The sequence below is a fragment of the Excalfactoria chinensis genome, chromosome 3 (assembly GCF_039878825.1).
Source record: "Excalfactoria chinensis isolate bCotChi1 chromosome 3, bCotChi1.hap2, whole genome shotgun sequence".
NCBI lineage: Eukaryota > Metazoa > Chordata > Aves > Galliformes > Phasianidae > Excalfactoria > Excalfactoria chinensis.
The window spans coordinates 87,584,060-87,597,979 of NC_092827.1; the positions used below are offsets into that span (position 1 = coordinate 87,584,060).

Consider the following 13,920-nt stretch of genomic DNA (forward strand, 5'->3'; position numbering starts at 1 on the left):
TTTAGGTAGCAGAGAACCACTGCTTTTCCCTTCTCTCTTTAAAGCTCGTGCTAATGATCAGTAGCAAAGAGTATTGCAGTTCAGTATCCACAAGTTTTTCAGAATTCAGATACTCTCAGAATAGTAGTCTTTAACTGTTTGGTTCCAAATTAAAGAAGGCTGAGAATCCCCTTTTGCACTGACCTATTATTTTGTCTTGTACAAAATATACCTCTCAAAGGATAACCAGGTCCTGGACAAAAGTTAGAACAGAATGACTCAGTTATTGGCAGTTACTGATTGTGGATAACTGGCATTTCAGAAGTAGTTTTTTCCTAAGTATCTCCTTATGGTCATGGCACATCTGTACAACACCTTGTCTTGTGTTTAGCCAGACAGAGGATTAAGAGGAAAATGCATCTTGCAAATCCTCGTTCTCTACAGAAAGCCACCAAATACACCACACATCACTTACTTACAGGAGCATATAGTTACATCTGCCTTACAGGATAAGCAGGAAACACATACACGTTCAGACACAACATCCATTACCTTGCTAACCAAAAAATGAAGAAAACCATGGTGTGGTGGTACTCACCTGCCTCAGAAAAGCAGTAAATAGACTCTACACAAGTCAGTAATTGGAAACATAGAAGGCTGAGATTGAAAGTGGCTGTATTAGATTTTTTTACCTGTTTCAGGGTCTCCTTGAGGTGCACGACAGAAACAGCAGTCCATGAAGATAATGTAGTTGAACACATTGAAGAACAGACCTATGATCCCGACAATGAGGACAAGCAGTGCTTTCTCTGTCTTCTGAGGGTTGATGTACCTCTTGATTGCCTCAACGAAGATGCTGAACATGAGAGCAGTGGCAAAAACGGAGTTGCCAAAGGCTCCCAGCACATCTGCCCTGCCGAAGCCAAAAGTGTTTGTCTTGTGCCATCCGATGCGACTGAACCTCACACCGAGCAACCCAATGAGCATGGAGATGAGGTGAGAGAGAACTGCGAAGGCATCTGAAGCTAAGGAAAGAGAATTGCCAATGTACGCTACTGAGATCTCAACAGCAAAAAGTGCGACGCTTAAAAGGGACATGAAGATGAGCCTGCTGCTCCTCCCCGAGTAGCGACCCATCTCCACTGCTCCCTTGTTTTCGGGCTGCGGTTCTGCAGGACCTGCAAGGGACGATTCACTTCTGCGCTTCTGCCCTCCACCTGTCAGTGCTGCTCACATGCACAAGCCGCTTTTATAGGCAGCGGTAAAGCCATAAATCAGTTTAAAGGGCATGTTAGCAACATTCCTCATGTGAAGGCAGCTTAAAGGCTACTCTCTTGTGAGTGCCCCACCCTCAGAAGATGTTGGGTTGGTTTTTTTTCCTGCAAACCTAAAAACAAAACAAGACAGGATACCGGCAGCATTAGTGCTTACTGCTGTACTCTGTGACATCAAAAATAAGGCCTGGATAAGAGAGACTAAGAAGGTGGCCTTAGAATTTTAAGCAGCTATAGAAGAAATTTCTTTGACATAGAAACATCCTCTGATATCTGTTTCATACATTTCTGTTGTCAGTAGCTTCAGGACTGCTCTTATGTACTTGAAGTCCATGCTTGGTTGGCATTACTTTTAAGAACGCAGTGAACATGAACTGCTCAGGTAGGCAGTTGAAAATGTCTAAAGACAAGGGATTTGTCCTCTCATTTTAGCAGCCCAGAGCTCTCAAATGCTCATAATTTTGGCATGTTCTTACATTGCCCATGGAAACGAAGCCAGGCTGGAAGCCATTTTCTAAACATGCTGCCAGTAAATAAAAAAGCTGAACAATAAACCTAAAGTGCATTGTTTATTTCCCATTTACAAATCCCTTCCCAACACAAAACACCATCACAATCCTCTTATGCTTGCAAGGAAAAGAGGCAGATTTGAGGAAAGCACAACAGAAGCTAAGGGGAAACTAAGAGATGCAGAAGTGCCAGTTTATGCCTTATGCCATTTCTGGAACAGATCAAAAAGAACCCGAAGCAGACACTCTTCTTGTCAATCACTGCAGTTAGCGTTGAGCTCGAGTGTAACACTGCTGGTTTTGCACACTCCCAAATCCCAGTGGTTAAGGAAATCTGGACACTAAAAGCACACCAGGCAGTATAGATAAGAACGAGTGCCTTCCTTGAAAAGTTTATGATCCAGTTTTTGTTTGTTAAGTCCATCTGTGTAGATACATGAACACAGTTACAAGATAAAACGGAAGGAAATGGCATGCGGTACCTCCGTAGACAGATAAGATAATAACATTGATAACCTGAGCTGACCAACTGTCCTTGCTGGCCTTAGACTTCCCAAGGTGAATTAACTCAAGGTAAAAAACTCAAACACTCCCCTCCACTTTTCTCATAGGGATTCAACAGCCAAAATATTTACATTTAAAGTTCAGGCTGCTATGCTAGAAGCAGTGCCTGCCAACAGATGTAATTTTTAACGTTTGGCCATTTGTCTACCTGAACACTGTTCTCAGAACACCAGTAAACCCCTTAGAGGGAAACGGTAAAATAAATGACAGTGCAGAAACCTGCACACGTTGTTCTTCTTCATCCTTTCCCATTTTTGCTTCTATTTTATTTCCAGCTATTTCCTTCTCAAAGGAAAGTGATTCTCAACAGAATCATTTTATCATCTGAACTGCACAGCGTGAAAAGTGAGATTTTGTTTTCAACAGTTATTCTCCTTCCATTGGGAATAACTCAGGTTTGACTACTGGGGCTCTCAGAAGTCCCACCTTATACAAGGTTTCAATTACCAAAACACAAGCTCAAGCATTCTCTTTGCAGCAGAGCTACGATGCTCAAGTGTTCTCAGTTTTGTCAGTAGAGAGCAGCACTACTTAAGGCAGTTCCACTAAATCTCGCCTTTCTATACTACTTAACCCAAACTTTTCAGTGTAAGAGTGTAAGAAATAACACTAAGAGGTCTGCAGTTCTACTATAAGCGCTAAGTAGTATTATTTAATCATCTGCATTATCTTATTCTACTTTTTATACTGAGTTACTAATAGATGGGTTCCTAACATTATTATTTCTTTTCATATCAATGCAATTAAGTGTGGCTGTTTGGCTGTTTGTATAAAGCTGTGCACGCAGCTCAGACTGTGCTTGTGGTGGAAGGATACCTGACAGAAGCATCTCCGCCCCACGTAAATTTGTCTCTCCTTTGTGGAAGACAACCACAGGAAAGACCTACAGATGAGCCATCACATTCCAGACACTTCAATCCCCCCAGTGACCAGAAAGAAACATGCTATGGGGGTGGGGAAAGAGCCAAAAAAAATCAAACAAACCCACTGCAGGCTGAATGCAACTCAGTTCTGAGAACAGCACTGTCAACATGTTTACTCATGACTGTGATCAAATCAACTTGGTTGAAGGTTGGCTATTTGTTCAGACTGATAAGGTTGCGGTGTTAAAGATTGCGTTTAAGTTTTGCCTTTTTCTTTGTTCTGTACTATTGGAAGCTTACATAACCTCATTTTTAAAATACTGATGTCGTGAAGCGTTTCAATGGGAGCTGAAACCGCTCATCTGTTCCTAATGACGTGTTCTTTTTCTGTAAAGAAAATAGTCATCATAAAACCTTGGCGCCCTCCCTGAACTTACACATGAGGACATCAAAATTGTGCATTGCTGCTTCTCCTCTCTGAGCACTCAACATGAGGACATAGCAGGAGGTGATACCTCTTGAGGCACACAACGTTGGTTTGGGAGAACAACATGCTGGTCCCACTATTTAATTTCCAGGTGCTCAAGCATTTTGAGCAAGTTGGTCTGAAGTATTTCATCATTTTTTGCCATTTTTCCTCAAAAACTGGGGTACTACCACAAGATACACGATCATAAGCTGGACAGGCTGCTGGTTCAGTTTACCAAATCACAGAATTTTAGGGTTTCAAAGGGACCCTCTGAGATCCTCTGGTCCAACCTCCTGCTACAGCAGCTCCCCACAGCAGGACACACAAGCGGATGTCCAGATGGGTCTTGAGTATTTTCAGAGGAGCTTCCACAGCCTCTCTGGGCAGCCTGGTCCTGTGCTCAGTCACCCTCACAATAAAAAAGTTCTTCCTCATGTTCATATGGAACATCCCATGTTCCAGTTTGTGCCCATTGCCCCTTATCTGGTCAGGGCACCAATGAAAAGTGCCCAGTCCCAACCACAATGTTTTGACTAGAAAGGTCAATCACATGAATCTACACAAAAGCAAACAGCTGAGAATAGGACTGTAAGTCTCCTGTGTGCTTATTGACAAAAAAACTGTGGTTTGGAAACAGGGATAGCAGGGAGTCACGTAGTGCATACAGTCCCAGGAAAAGTTAGGGGAGAATCTTGCTGCCTCCTTTTTTTAATAGGCAAATTTTCCCTTCAAGACAAGGGGTTTAGGGAGACAGCCTTCAAACTTACCAGAAAGCAATGAACAAGTTAAACATGTGCCATGCAAATGTTACCATTCTGTGCATTGCCAAGACTTTTTTAGCCAATCCTATACTATTTCTCCAACCCCCCCCCCCCCCCCAAAATCATTTCATACCTCTGCAATATGTAGCCTTCTCTGCCAAAGCAACACATAGTAAGTGAAGAAGAAAAAGGAGTTTAAGAAGCTTGTAAGTAAAAGAACCACAGCCTAAAATCTTCAGCACTGAAAATACCTTTTCAGACTGCCTATACATTACTCACCGCAGTATCAGTGTGAGACAGCTATAAATGCCAGATTATAAGATAAGAGAAACAGACCTTTGCAAAGTCATTCACCTACATCTCTCTAACAACGTGGCATTCAATTAAAGACAGGCTTTCAAATGCGTTTCACAATGGGATGAATATATTCCTTGAAACACCTGGTTCAAAAGAGAGTTTTCAGAAAGAGTAGAATTCATCTCACCTAGAAGTTAACAGCAAGTCTGCACTGAGGACTGAAAAATTTGCAAGCTTTGAATGCAAAATTAAAAGCAGATGTCTTAGATAAGAAGTCTGCGTAGAAACTGTACTGAAGTGTTGATGATGTTCTCTCCACTCTTTTAGGCACGTTCTCATAGAGTACAAGAAAGCACGTGAACTAAAAATGAAATAAAAGACACGAGCAAGGCATATTGTGCTCCACTCAGCAACACAGAAAGAAACAAAAAGCACATTACGGCTCATAGTAGATGTTTATTATTAGAGGTGTTTACAGAAAAGTCTGCGAAGTACTGCTAGTCTAAGACTGACATCGGGGGTGTTTATGGTTTATGGCTTTGGTTGTTTTGAATTATCTAAAAAGTCGCAAAACTGATTACATTTGGGGCCTATTTCAGTCTTATTAAAAAAAAGTTCAATTCACAGATAAAGGAGAAGGTGCTTCCGTTAGCAGTTTAGTAACTACGACCAAAGAGGGTGTAAAACTTGGCAGGGTTCTTGCCGCAGACACATTTTGCCCCGCTCTGTAGTTCACGGAGAGGTTGGAAAGGTATGCAAAGACTTTTTGCTCCCATGGAGGGGGCACCAGGCTCAAGATCTTGATCTCTGAAACAGAAATATATTCGTAAATAAGAACACTTGTCAGAAAACAAAGATGCAAAGCGTACCGTGCATAAAATCTCAAATGCACACTAACTGCTCTGAAAGTGTCAAAACTAAGGGACTAAATACGCTGAATTGCACAGGACAGCAAGGGTCAAGGGTGAGGACTACATTCCTGTCATACCAACAGGTATCCTACATACAGTTTTACATTCAAACATCTTTATTCTGAATCCAGTAGATGCTCCCGGTTCATTTCTATTTTACCTGGCAGTGGTCTTCTTGATCCAATCCTCACACTCAATTTCCCCACAAAAAGGGATTTGTACGATCTGAAAATGAAAGAAGGAAAGGAGTGAGTGAGGAAAAAATAATCAGTTCTGGATCTACAAAAAGACTCCTCCTTGTCTCTGGAACAATCCTAAGATCTCACATGTACTCAAAGTAGGAATATTTCTGATTGCTATAATTAAATTTTAATTGCCCTTTTTCAATAGAGAAATACATAAGCGTAGTCATCCTTCCACTGAGCAGCGTGAAGAAACCCACAAAAACACGACACAGAATTTAAATCAAGGCAGGGTGCTACGCTGTTTTTCTTCCTCTAAAGGCGACAGATCTTCCACCTGTGGAAAACACCAATATTGCCTTCTCCTGGAAATACCCCATTTTTCAGGCAAAGTTTAAACTTTTCAAACTACAGAATAAACATTTGGTTACATAGCGCAAGACAGCACATTCACAAAACCATGACACAGTTTAATCCCAGTACTATGCCTTTCATATTTTCTGAGACAGATGCATATGTAAAGATAAAACCAAACTGCCAAGAGCACATTTTTCGTGTAGAAAAAAAGCAGTGCATAAATTCCAGTTGGTTTCAATGTTAGATAGCTGAAGAAAACAGAAAGTAGATGTGAAATCTCATGCACACAGTATATTACCCTCAGCGAGCCTAACAAATCTCTTTCAAGATCTGGACTTCAATCTTACAGACATTTTAGGTTTATAGTGGATTTGCAGTGGAAATTAAGTTGACTACTAAAAATTAAGAGTATTGGTAAAAAAAAGACACCCCCTGCACCCATCTGAGCACTCATGTAATGCTAATAGCTGAAGGCAACAGAATTCTTACTCTATCAACACTGTGAATAAGGTTCACTGATCACAGAATTCTAGAAGGGACCTCAAGGATCATGAAGCTCCAACTCCCCGGCCATAGGCAGGGCCACCAACCTCCACATTTCATACCAGACCATGCTGCCCTGGGCCCCATCCAACCTGGCCTTGAACACCTCCAGGGACAGGGCACCCACAATATCTCTGGGCGGCCTGCGCCAGCACCTCACCACTCTCATAGTAAAGAACTATGCTTGAACTGAACTGCATGGAGCTTAAAAGAACACAGAAGCAGCTCATCTTTTTGAAGTGCTAACAAACCACGTATTTCAGTTACAGTCAGAGGAAGGAGGTAGAAGAATAAAGCAGGAGTAGTTCAGCTTACAGACTTTCCTCTTAAACCACAGCCAGTGCTAGCAGTATAATTTAAAGAAATCACAGAATACATGTGCCATAAGATATGGTACATAAAACATCTATAGATAAACAGAAAGTCATAAAACTGAGTAACTCAGTTTTCTCCATTTAGATACGGTGATTAGAGTAAACTTCTGGAACCTAAGTACTAGAATGGTATAAACATCTTCAATCTGGAGTTTATTTGTTCATATGTCCAAGTTTCACTATATATTAAACTATGTTGAACAACGAGTGCAATTCCTCCTCTGGAATCTAACTGTACATGAAACCCAGTGCTGCCCACTGAGGAGCACACACTTTACAGCATCATTTGAGATTACCTGCAGTAGGTGGGGGAAAAAGGGGTGTGCTTACAGCATTCATTAAAATTATGCTTTTTAACATGTACGTAAATTACCATTTAGAATTAACTTCACATTGCATTTTTGCTCTTGCAATGAACTGAACTCTCCACTTTAATCATTTTTACACATAAGTTTACATTTTCCCTGACTGTTTCTTTGTCTTGAGGATAGATAAGAATGGTTTCAAGCAGTGCTTATTTCAGAAAGTGAAAGACAGATAATGTTACGTCTGAAATCACAACACACAGGAGTGGTAGTACTATTTAAACACCAACGTAGATCAGAATCATTTGTTAATCAAAGGCTAAAGATTTTTTGTCTTTAAATCTACCACCAAAGCGGATGCTTTGCAGAAATGTGCATGAAGGAAATTATACTTTGCAGTCAGCAGGAGGAGCCTCCAACTATTTGAAAACAAAACATTTCACTCTTGTATTTATTTCTGTAGAGGAAAATTAGGCAACATTACTATTATCTATTATTATATATGCATTAAAAACGTCTAAATAAAACCAACCCAACCCTGTATCCTCAACTCAATAAGCATGCTAAAATCAGCCCCTCCTCTGAAGTTCACAATCATTCCTCCTAAACTTGTTATAAATTGGATTCGAGTGCAATAAAAGAAGCAATAAAAGAGCGTGATGGATTGTCAAGGCTAAGATTAACTTATAAAGCGATATCAGAAAGCAACTGAAGTAACTGGGTTTATGACATGTTAGCATTTTCCATTAGAAATTCAGAGATTTTCAGACTAGATCTAATTGGTACACTATAGAGAACGCTCCGTAAAATACACAGCCTTAATGATTCATTCTGAGGCTTCCACTATTAGAATACAAGTACCGCCTCCTATTTTACATATCATTCCAAGGTGAGCACTGACTCCCAGGCAATTCTAAATGAACCCAGTGGCTTCTACCCGGATCATAAAGGCAAATCTTTGACAAAAGTAGCATGTACTTTAGACTCTTAACCTAGACACTATTACAGGACTTGACAAGTGTTTTTCACTGTTTTTTATTAGCATAGTAACGGTAGCTTATCATAATCTGAATAAAATATTTACATTAATCTCTCTGAGAAGCACTTACTAACAAAAATAAACACTTCAAATGTAAATTATCAAACTGCAGCAACGTAAGTTACCTCAGGACATTACGTCACTTCTCGCACCAGAATTTGTAATGAGCACAGTATTTCAGCAAGGATAAATACATTAAAAAGCTTATCCACAAAATCTGGGAAAGCTCATCTTCCTTTGTGTAACCATAAGGAACACTTCCATCTCCTTGTTAGGGGAAAGTTCCTTAAAAACTACAAACATATGTATGTTTATAGGCTTTGAAAATTCCAGCCTCCAATTATCTGTTAGAGACAGAAAGTAGATGAAGACGTTGACCAAGATTTTGGAATGAAGTAAGTTTCCTTACCTTTCCTGAATCAAGCTCCTTTTGAAAGTCTTCCATAGTATTGGCCACCACCATGTGACTTCTTAAGTCTTCAGAAGCTCTAAAGAAAAGGAGGTGGGGGAACTCAAGGTAGATTTATACACATAACCTCACCAGTCAACAGAACCAAGTTTTCAGAGTTGGTCAAAATAAAAGTTAGAAGAAAAGAAACTATCAGTTCATTCCAGTTATGTTTTTTTTCTACCAGTTTCGCCACCAAAAAGACAAAATTTTGAATGACTGCTAACAGGCTATAAAGGCTGCTGCGTATTTTACTATGTTAATTCACACTGTTTTGCACATCAGTTCAATACTGATGTAGATAGATGTACTGTAATGTGATGTACTGTAGATAGAAACAGATAAATACTACAAAGTAGTATTTACAAATATATATGAATATATTTTCTTTTCAATTTAGTTAAAAAGCATTCTGTAATTCCGATGCTGAATAAGTAAACATATTTTGCTTGTAAGTAACTTGGATCTCCACAAAAGAAAGTATATTCCAGCAGTAAAACTCATCTGCAATGACTGACATGCAGGAGATTTGGCATATGAAATAACTGCAAACAGTTTCAAAAGCATTGCCTATGAGCAAACAATTGTCAATAGAACATATGGTCTTAACACACACTTCTGAAAGCAGATCTTCATCTACTGGTAACCTCTGTGTTCCACAGTTCCCTACCAAGGGCATATTTCAGCAATGAATCCTGTATATAATAATCCTATTAACTATTTATTAATACAAGAATTCAGTATTTTTTTTCTTACATAAGTTCATGACCTTTAGCATTCTCTTTCATGAACTAAGGGAAGCTTTTAATTCACTGTGGATAAGTTTCAGAGGTAGAAAAATGAAATTCCACTAACAGAAAAACAGTCCAAACCCATCTTTCCACACAGTTGAATCAATAACTTGAGGAAATGATTCTGACAGGTAAAGTACATCCATGATTAGCACAGCCATTTCTATACTTCTCGATTTACCTGTTGTACAGATTAGCATGGATTTCCTCCAAAATCTGCTTCAGTTTATCTTCTGCCTCGTGTTCTGAAAAGGTCAGCTTCTGTCCCGTGTCTCTTCTGACAGCTACAAACTGCTGGCTCTTCATGTCTCGTGGTCCCACTTCAAGCCTGACAGGTACACCCTGCAAGGAAAAAAAAGCAAGTAAGAAATGATAATGAGTACATAATTCTCACAGAAATTAATTTTCTCCTTTATTTTGTTTTAAAGTACAGCTTTAACATGGAACTCCTTTCCATATTTAAGTTCTTTGAAATAAATGAGTAAAAGCTGTTCATAAGAGAGCAAGTAGAGGTGCATGCAGTTTTATTCCTCCTCAAAGAAATCTCATCAGTTAGCTGAAAGTTAAAAATATCATACAGACATTTAGCCAGGCTTTCTACTAACTTTGTGCTCAGAAATTCCCTCAAGTTCACAGCTTCCAAATGATTCCCAATACCTTGAAGTCTTTATGCTAACAAGTATGAATAATGGAGTGAAATCCATCTGAAGGAAGATTTATCTACTCTTCCACAAAGCTACAGTTCAAAACTGTATCAAATAACAACAAAATCATTTTCATTTATGACATAGAAATAATCGTCTCCATAATTAAAACTCAGCTATAAGTATTTAGTGCTGCAATGTCTTTTTCTAATGCTAATACAAATTTCTGGAGGAAATAGATTCCAAAAGGAACTGGAAGATTAACAAAGAAAAACCAATTGAACTAACACCACTGTAAAACAAATACCAATGACTTGGTTGCCTTCAGAAGCAATATAACATCAGAAATGTGCTACACTGAGAAGCAGATAAAACAAAATACATTCCAGTTCATTTTTGTACATATAACTCTAGTACCCTTGCATATGTATATATATATCTTTTACCCTATTATCCTTCCTTATCAGTACTCGGTAAAATGAGTGCATCTTGCCTGCAAGTTGACGTAAAAATGTAGTTTGCATATTCTGCCTGTTTGTTCTGTCAAAATTTAAGCCAAGAAGATAAAATACCAAGACTTCATTTGTGAGGGTTTTTTGAGGAGAAGGAGGGGAAATTCAGGGAGTGTGGGGAAAACAAGATAACACGGTATATATGTAGTGTGTAAACATATATATACACACTAATGACATTTAACTACAATGTAAATGTAAGGTCGCCATATATAAGTGACTTATTCAGGGTATTTTCATCGATTTTATAAAAAGCATCCATTTTGCATCCTGCTGCACCTCCTCGGTAAACCTGATTTTTGTTTCCTTTTATTTTTAAAAAGCCTCCTAACATGGACTCTTGGTATTACAGCTCCACTTTAAAAAACATCCGAGGTTACACAAAGGAACCTGAACACAACAAGAACTTTTGACGACTCAGGGAATTTCTACCATTTTACACTGAAAATGAACATATTCCAACTAATTGCAAATTCCAGACATGACATCACTCAATATGTTGCCCATTTCTAATTAACATTGTTTCATTCAGTTCTGTTCTTTTTATTTTTCAAAAGCCTACTGCTGCTGATGAAACAAACAACTAACATGAAGGGCAACATAAGCGTTTTGAATCAACAAAATCACTTATTTTTTATTACAGCTGTGCAGGTTTACCTTCTCTATTCCACTGTGCGCAAACATGCTGTTGTGATCCAGGAATCACTTAATACAGATTTTTAAACATGCAGTTGATTTTCTAGGTATATAAGGTAGGTACAGAGTGTGCTAATAACGTGCATATCCTAGCAAACTGCCAAGGCTAGGAAAGCACCTCTTTTTCATTTATCAGTAAGTAGAATACCCACATCACAGAATAGCTAATATTGGAGAAAACCTTGAAGATCATCTAGTTCCAACCCCACTGCTGTGGGCAGGGCTGCCACCCATCAAATCCCATCCAACCTGACCTTGAAAAGCTCCAGGGATGTAGCATCCAGAACCTATCAGGGTAGCTGTGCCAGCACCTCCTCTGAGTAAATAATTTCTTCCTAACATCTAACCTAAATCTCCCCACTTACAATTTAAAGTCATTCCACCTTGTCCTATTACTATCAGACCATGTAAAAAGTAGGTTCCCCTCCTGCTTGTAAGCTCCCTTTAAGTACTGGAAGGCTGCAATGAGGTCATCCCAGAGATTTATCTTCATAGAATCACAAGGTTGGAAAGGACCTACAAGATCATCTAGTCCAACCAAGTTCTCTTCTCCAGGCTGAACAAGCCCAGCTCCCTCAGTCCTTCTTCACAGGTGCTCCAGCCCTGTGATCGTCTTTCTAGCCTTCCACATCCCTCCTGTACTATGGGCCCCAACCCTTGATGCAGTACTCCAGATGGGGCCTCACAAGGGCACAGAAGAGGGGGACAATCGCCTCCCTTGCCCTGCTGGACACCTCTCCTTTGCTGCAGCCCAGGATATCATTGGCCTTCTAAGCTGCAGGAGCACGACACAGAGGAGACCACTGTCTATCAGGCTTCATTTAGCAAAAACATTTACTTTCAGAATACAAGGCACACATATGTGTGACCTATATAAGCTTTGAGATACCCTCTAGGAAAAAACATACCTTAAGCTCCCAATGATTGAACTTCCAGCCAGGTGAATAGTTGTCTCTTAAATCAGCACGTACACGGACATTAGCACTAAGCAGCCTTTTACGATACTCATTACATTTCTTCAATAAAGCCTCTTTGTCCTCTTCAGAAAGAGCATTTGTGATACCACAGGGAATAATTACAACCTGCAATGCAATGCAACAGGTATTTCACATTCTGCACTAAGAGCTAACTTTTTTTATAAGGTTGAACAAATATATCGGCCCACTAATTTCTTTCATGACCTCAGAAGTAAGGAATACATGTCCCTATTCATCCAATGATACAATTATTTTCAACTGATGGACTATTAAAGGGAGCTTGTTCATCACAAATGCCCTAAGAAATCGTATTAACTTCATACAGATTATTCTATAAATTAGACAGCTCCCATCCTATGTTAAAATATTTTCGGTTCCCAATACGAAAACCTCATTAATTCCAAGACAGGAAATGAAAAAAGAATAAAATAGTAGTTAAAGGCATATTGTGAACAATTTCTACACACCTGAACGCAAGCTACTCGAGGTGGGAGCACCAATCCCATGTTATCTCCGTGAATCATTGTCATTACACCAATTGTTCGAGTTGTAATGCCCCAGGAATTCTGATACGCATACTGTTTTTCTCCTGGTTTCTTGGGATCTTCAAACATGACTTCAAACATCTTTGAGAAATTCTGCCCTAGGTGATGTGAAGTTGCACCCTAAAATAGTGGCAACAAAAAATTCTGCTGGTTAACCTTAACAAATTTAGAGCTTCCAGCACCCTGCCATTTCTACTAGAAAATAATTGTTAACAAAAGTCTATTAGAGAAATACCTGGATAGCTCTTCCACTGGCAGATATAAATGCCTCTACAGTTGTTGTATAGTCACCCCCAGCAAATTTCTCCTTCTCTGTCTTTCTTCCTTTCACAACAGGTATTGCTAGGAGATCTTCATACACTTGAGCATAAAGATCAAGTATCTGCATCACCTACAACAAACAAACTGCTTTAGGAATTACTCAGAATTTTGCATTTGCTATATCGAGAAATACTTTTATTCCTAGAATACTGGCAAAAAATACAAGACCTAAAATCTCCAAAATCCAATATTTTCCTCAAGATTGTGATTAAAAAAACCAAACATTTCTTCCACCGCTTTGAATTTTATCTATCCTGTGAATCAAATCACAACAACTACAGATTGTGAGAGAGAACAAGAAGAGTCATGCCAAAAAGCCATTCCCATGGTTATATTGACATTTACTCTCCATGTTAAAGTTTGAACATCTGCTAAGGATACATCACGATGAAGCCTGTCTTTAGGCGTTTAAATTTTTAGCAACTAGCAAGTAAACTTCTTTGCTTTTTAAGGAAAATAAGCATCCTATATAAAGATCACACTCTTTAAACTTGTCACATTGTTTGAAAAGGCTAAAGGCTCATAAATAGGCTACATCTGAGAAAAAAAACAAAGGTTC

General features: G+C 39.1%; 1 protein-coding gene across 4 annotated transcripts in view; it reads right to left on the reverse strand.

The window, feature by feature from the left end:
* Positions 1 to 5,153: 5,153 nt before the first annotated feature.
* The window catches only part of EPRS1 (glutamyl-prolyl-tRNA synthetase 1), a 36,387-nt gene continuing 27,620 nt past the window's right edge, over positions 5,154 to 13,920 (reverse strand). For 2 of the 4 annotated variants that reach the window (XM_072331430.1, XM_072331428.1), the window contains 7 exons: positions 13,276 to 13,431; positions 12,963 to 13,160; positions 12,427 to 12,600; positions 9,848 to 10,008; positions 8,837 to 8,915; positions 5,788 to 5,852; positions 5,154 to 5,523 (listed from right to left, as the gene is read on the reverse strand). In XM_072331430.1, coding sequence (XP_072187531.1) covers positions 5,373 to 5,523; positions 5,788 to 5,852; positions 8,837 to 8,915; positions 9,848 to 10,008; positions 12,427 to 12,600; positions 12,963 to 13,160; positions 13,276 to 13,431 — 984 coding nt within the window. In that variant the 3' untranslated portion in view covers positions 5,154 to 5,372. The remainder of the gene's footprint in view (positions 5,524 to 5,787; positions 5,853 to 8,836; positions 8,916 to 9,847; positions 10,009 to 12,426; positions 12,601 to 12,962; positions 13,161 to 13,275; positions 13,432 to 13,920) is intronic. The other 2 variants (XM_072331432.1, XM_072331431.1) reach the window with 1 other exon arrangement.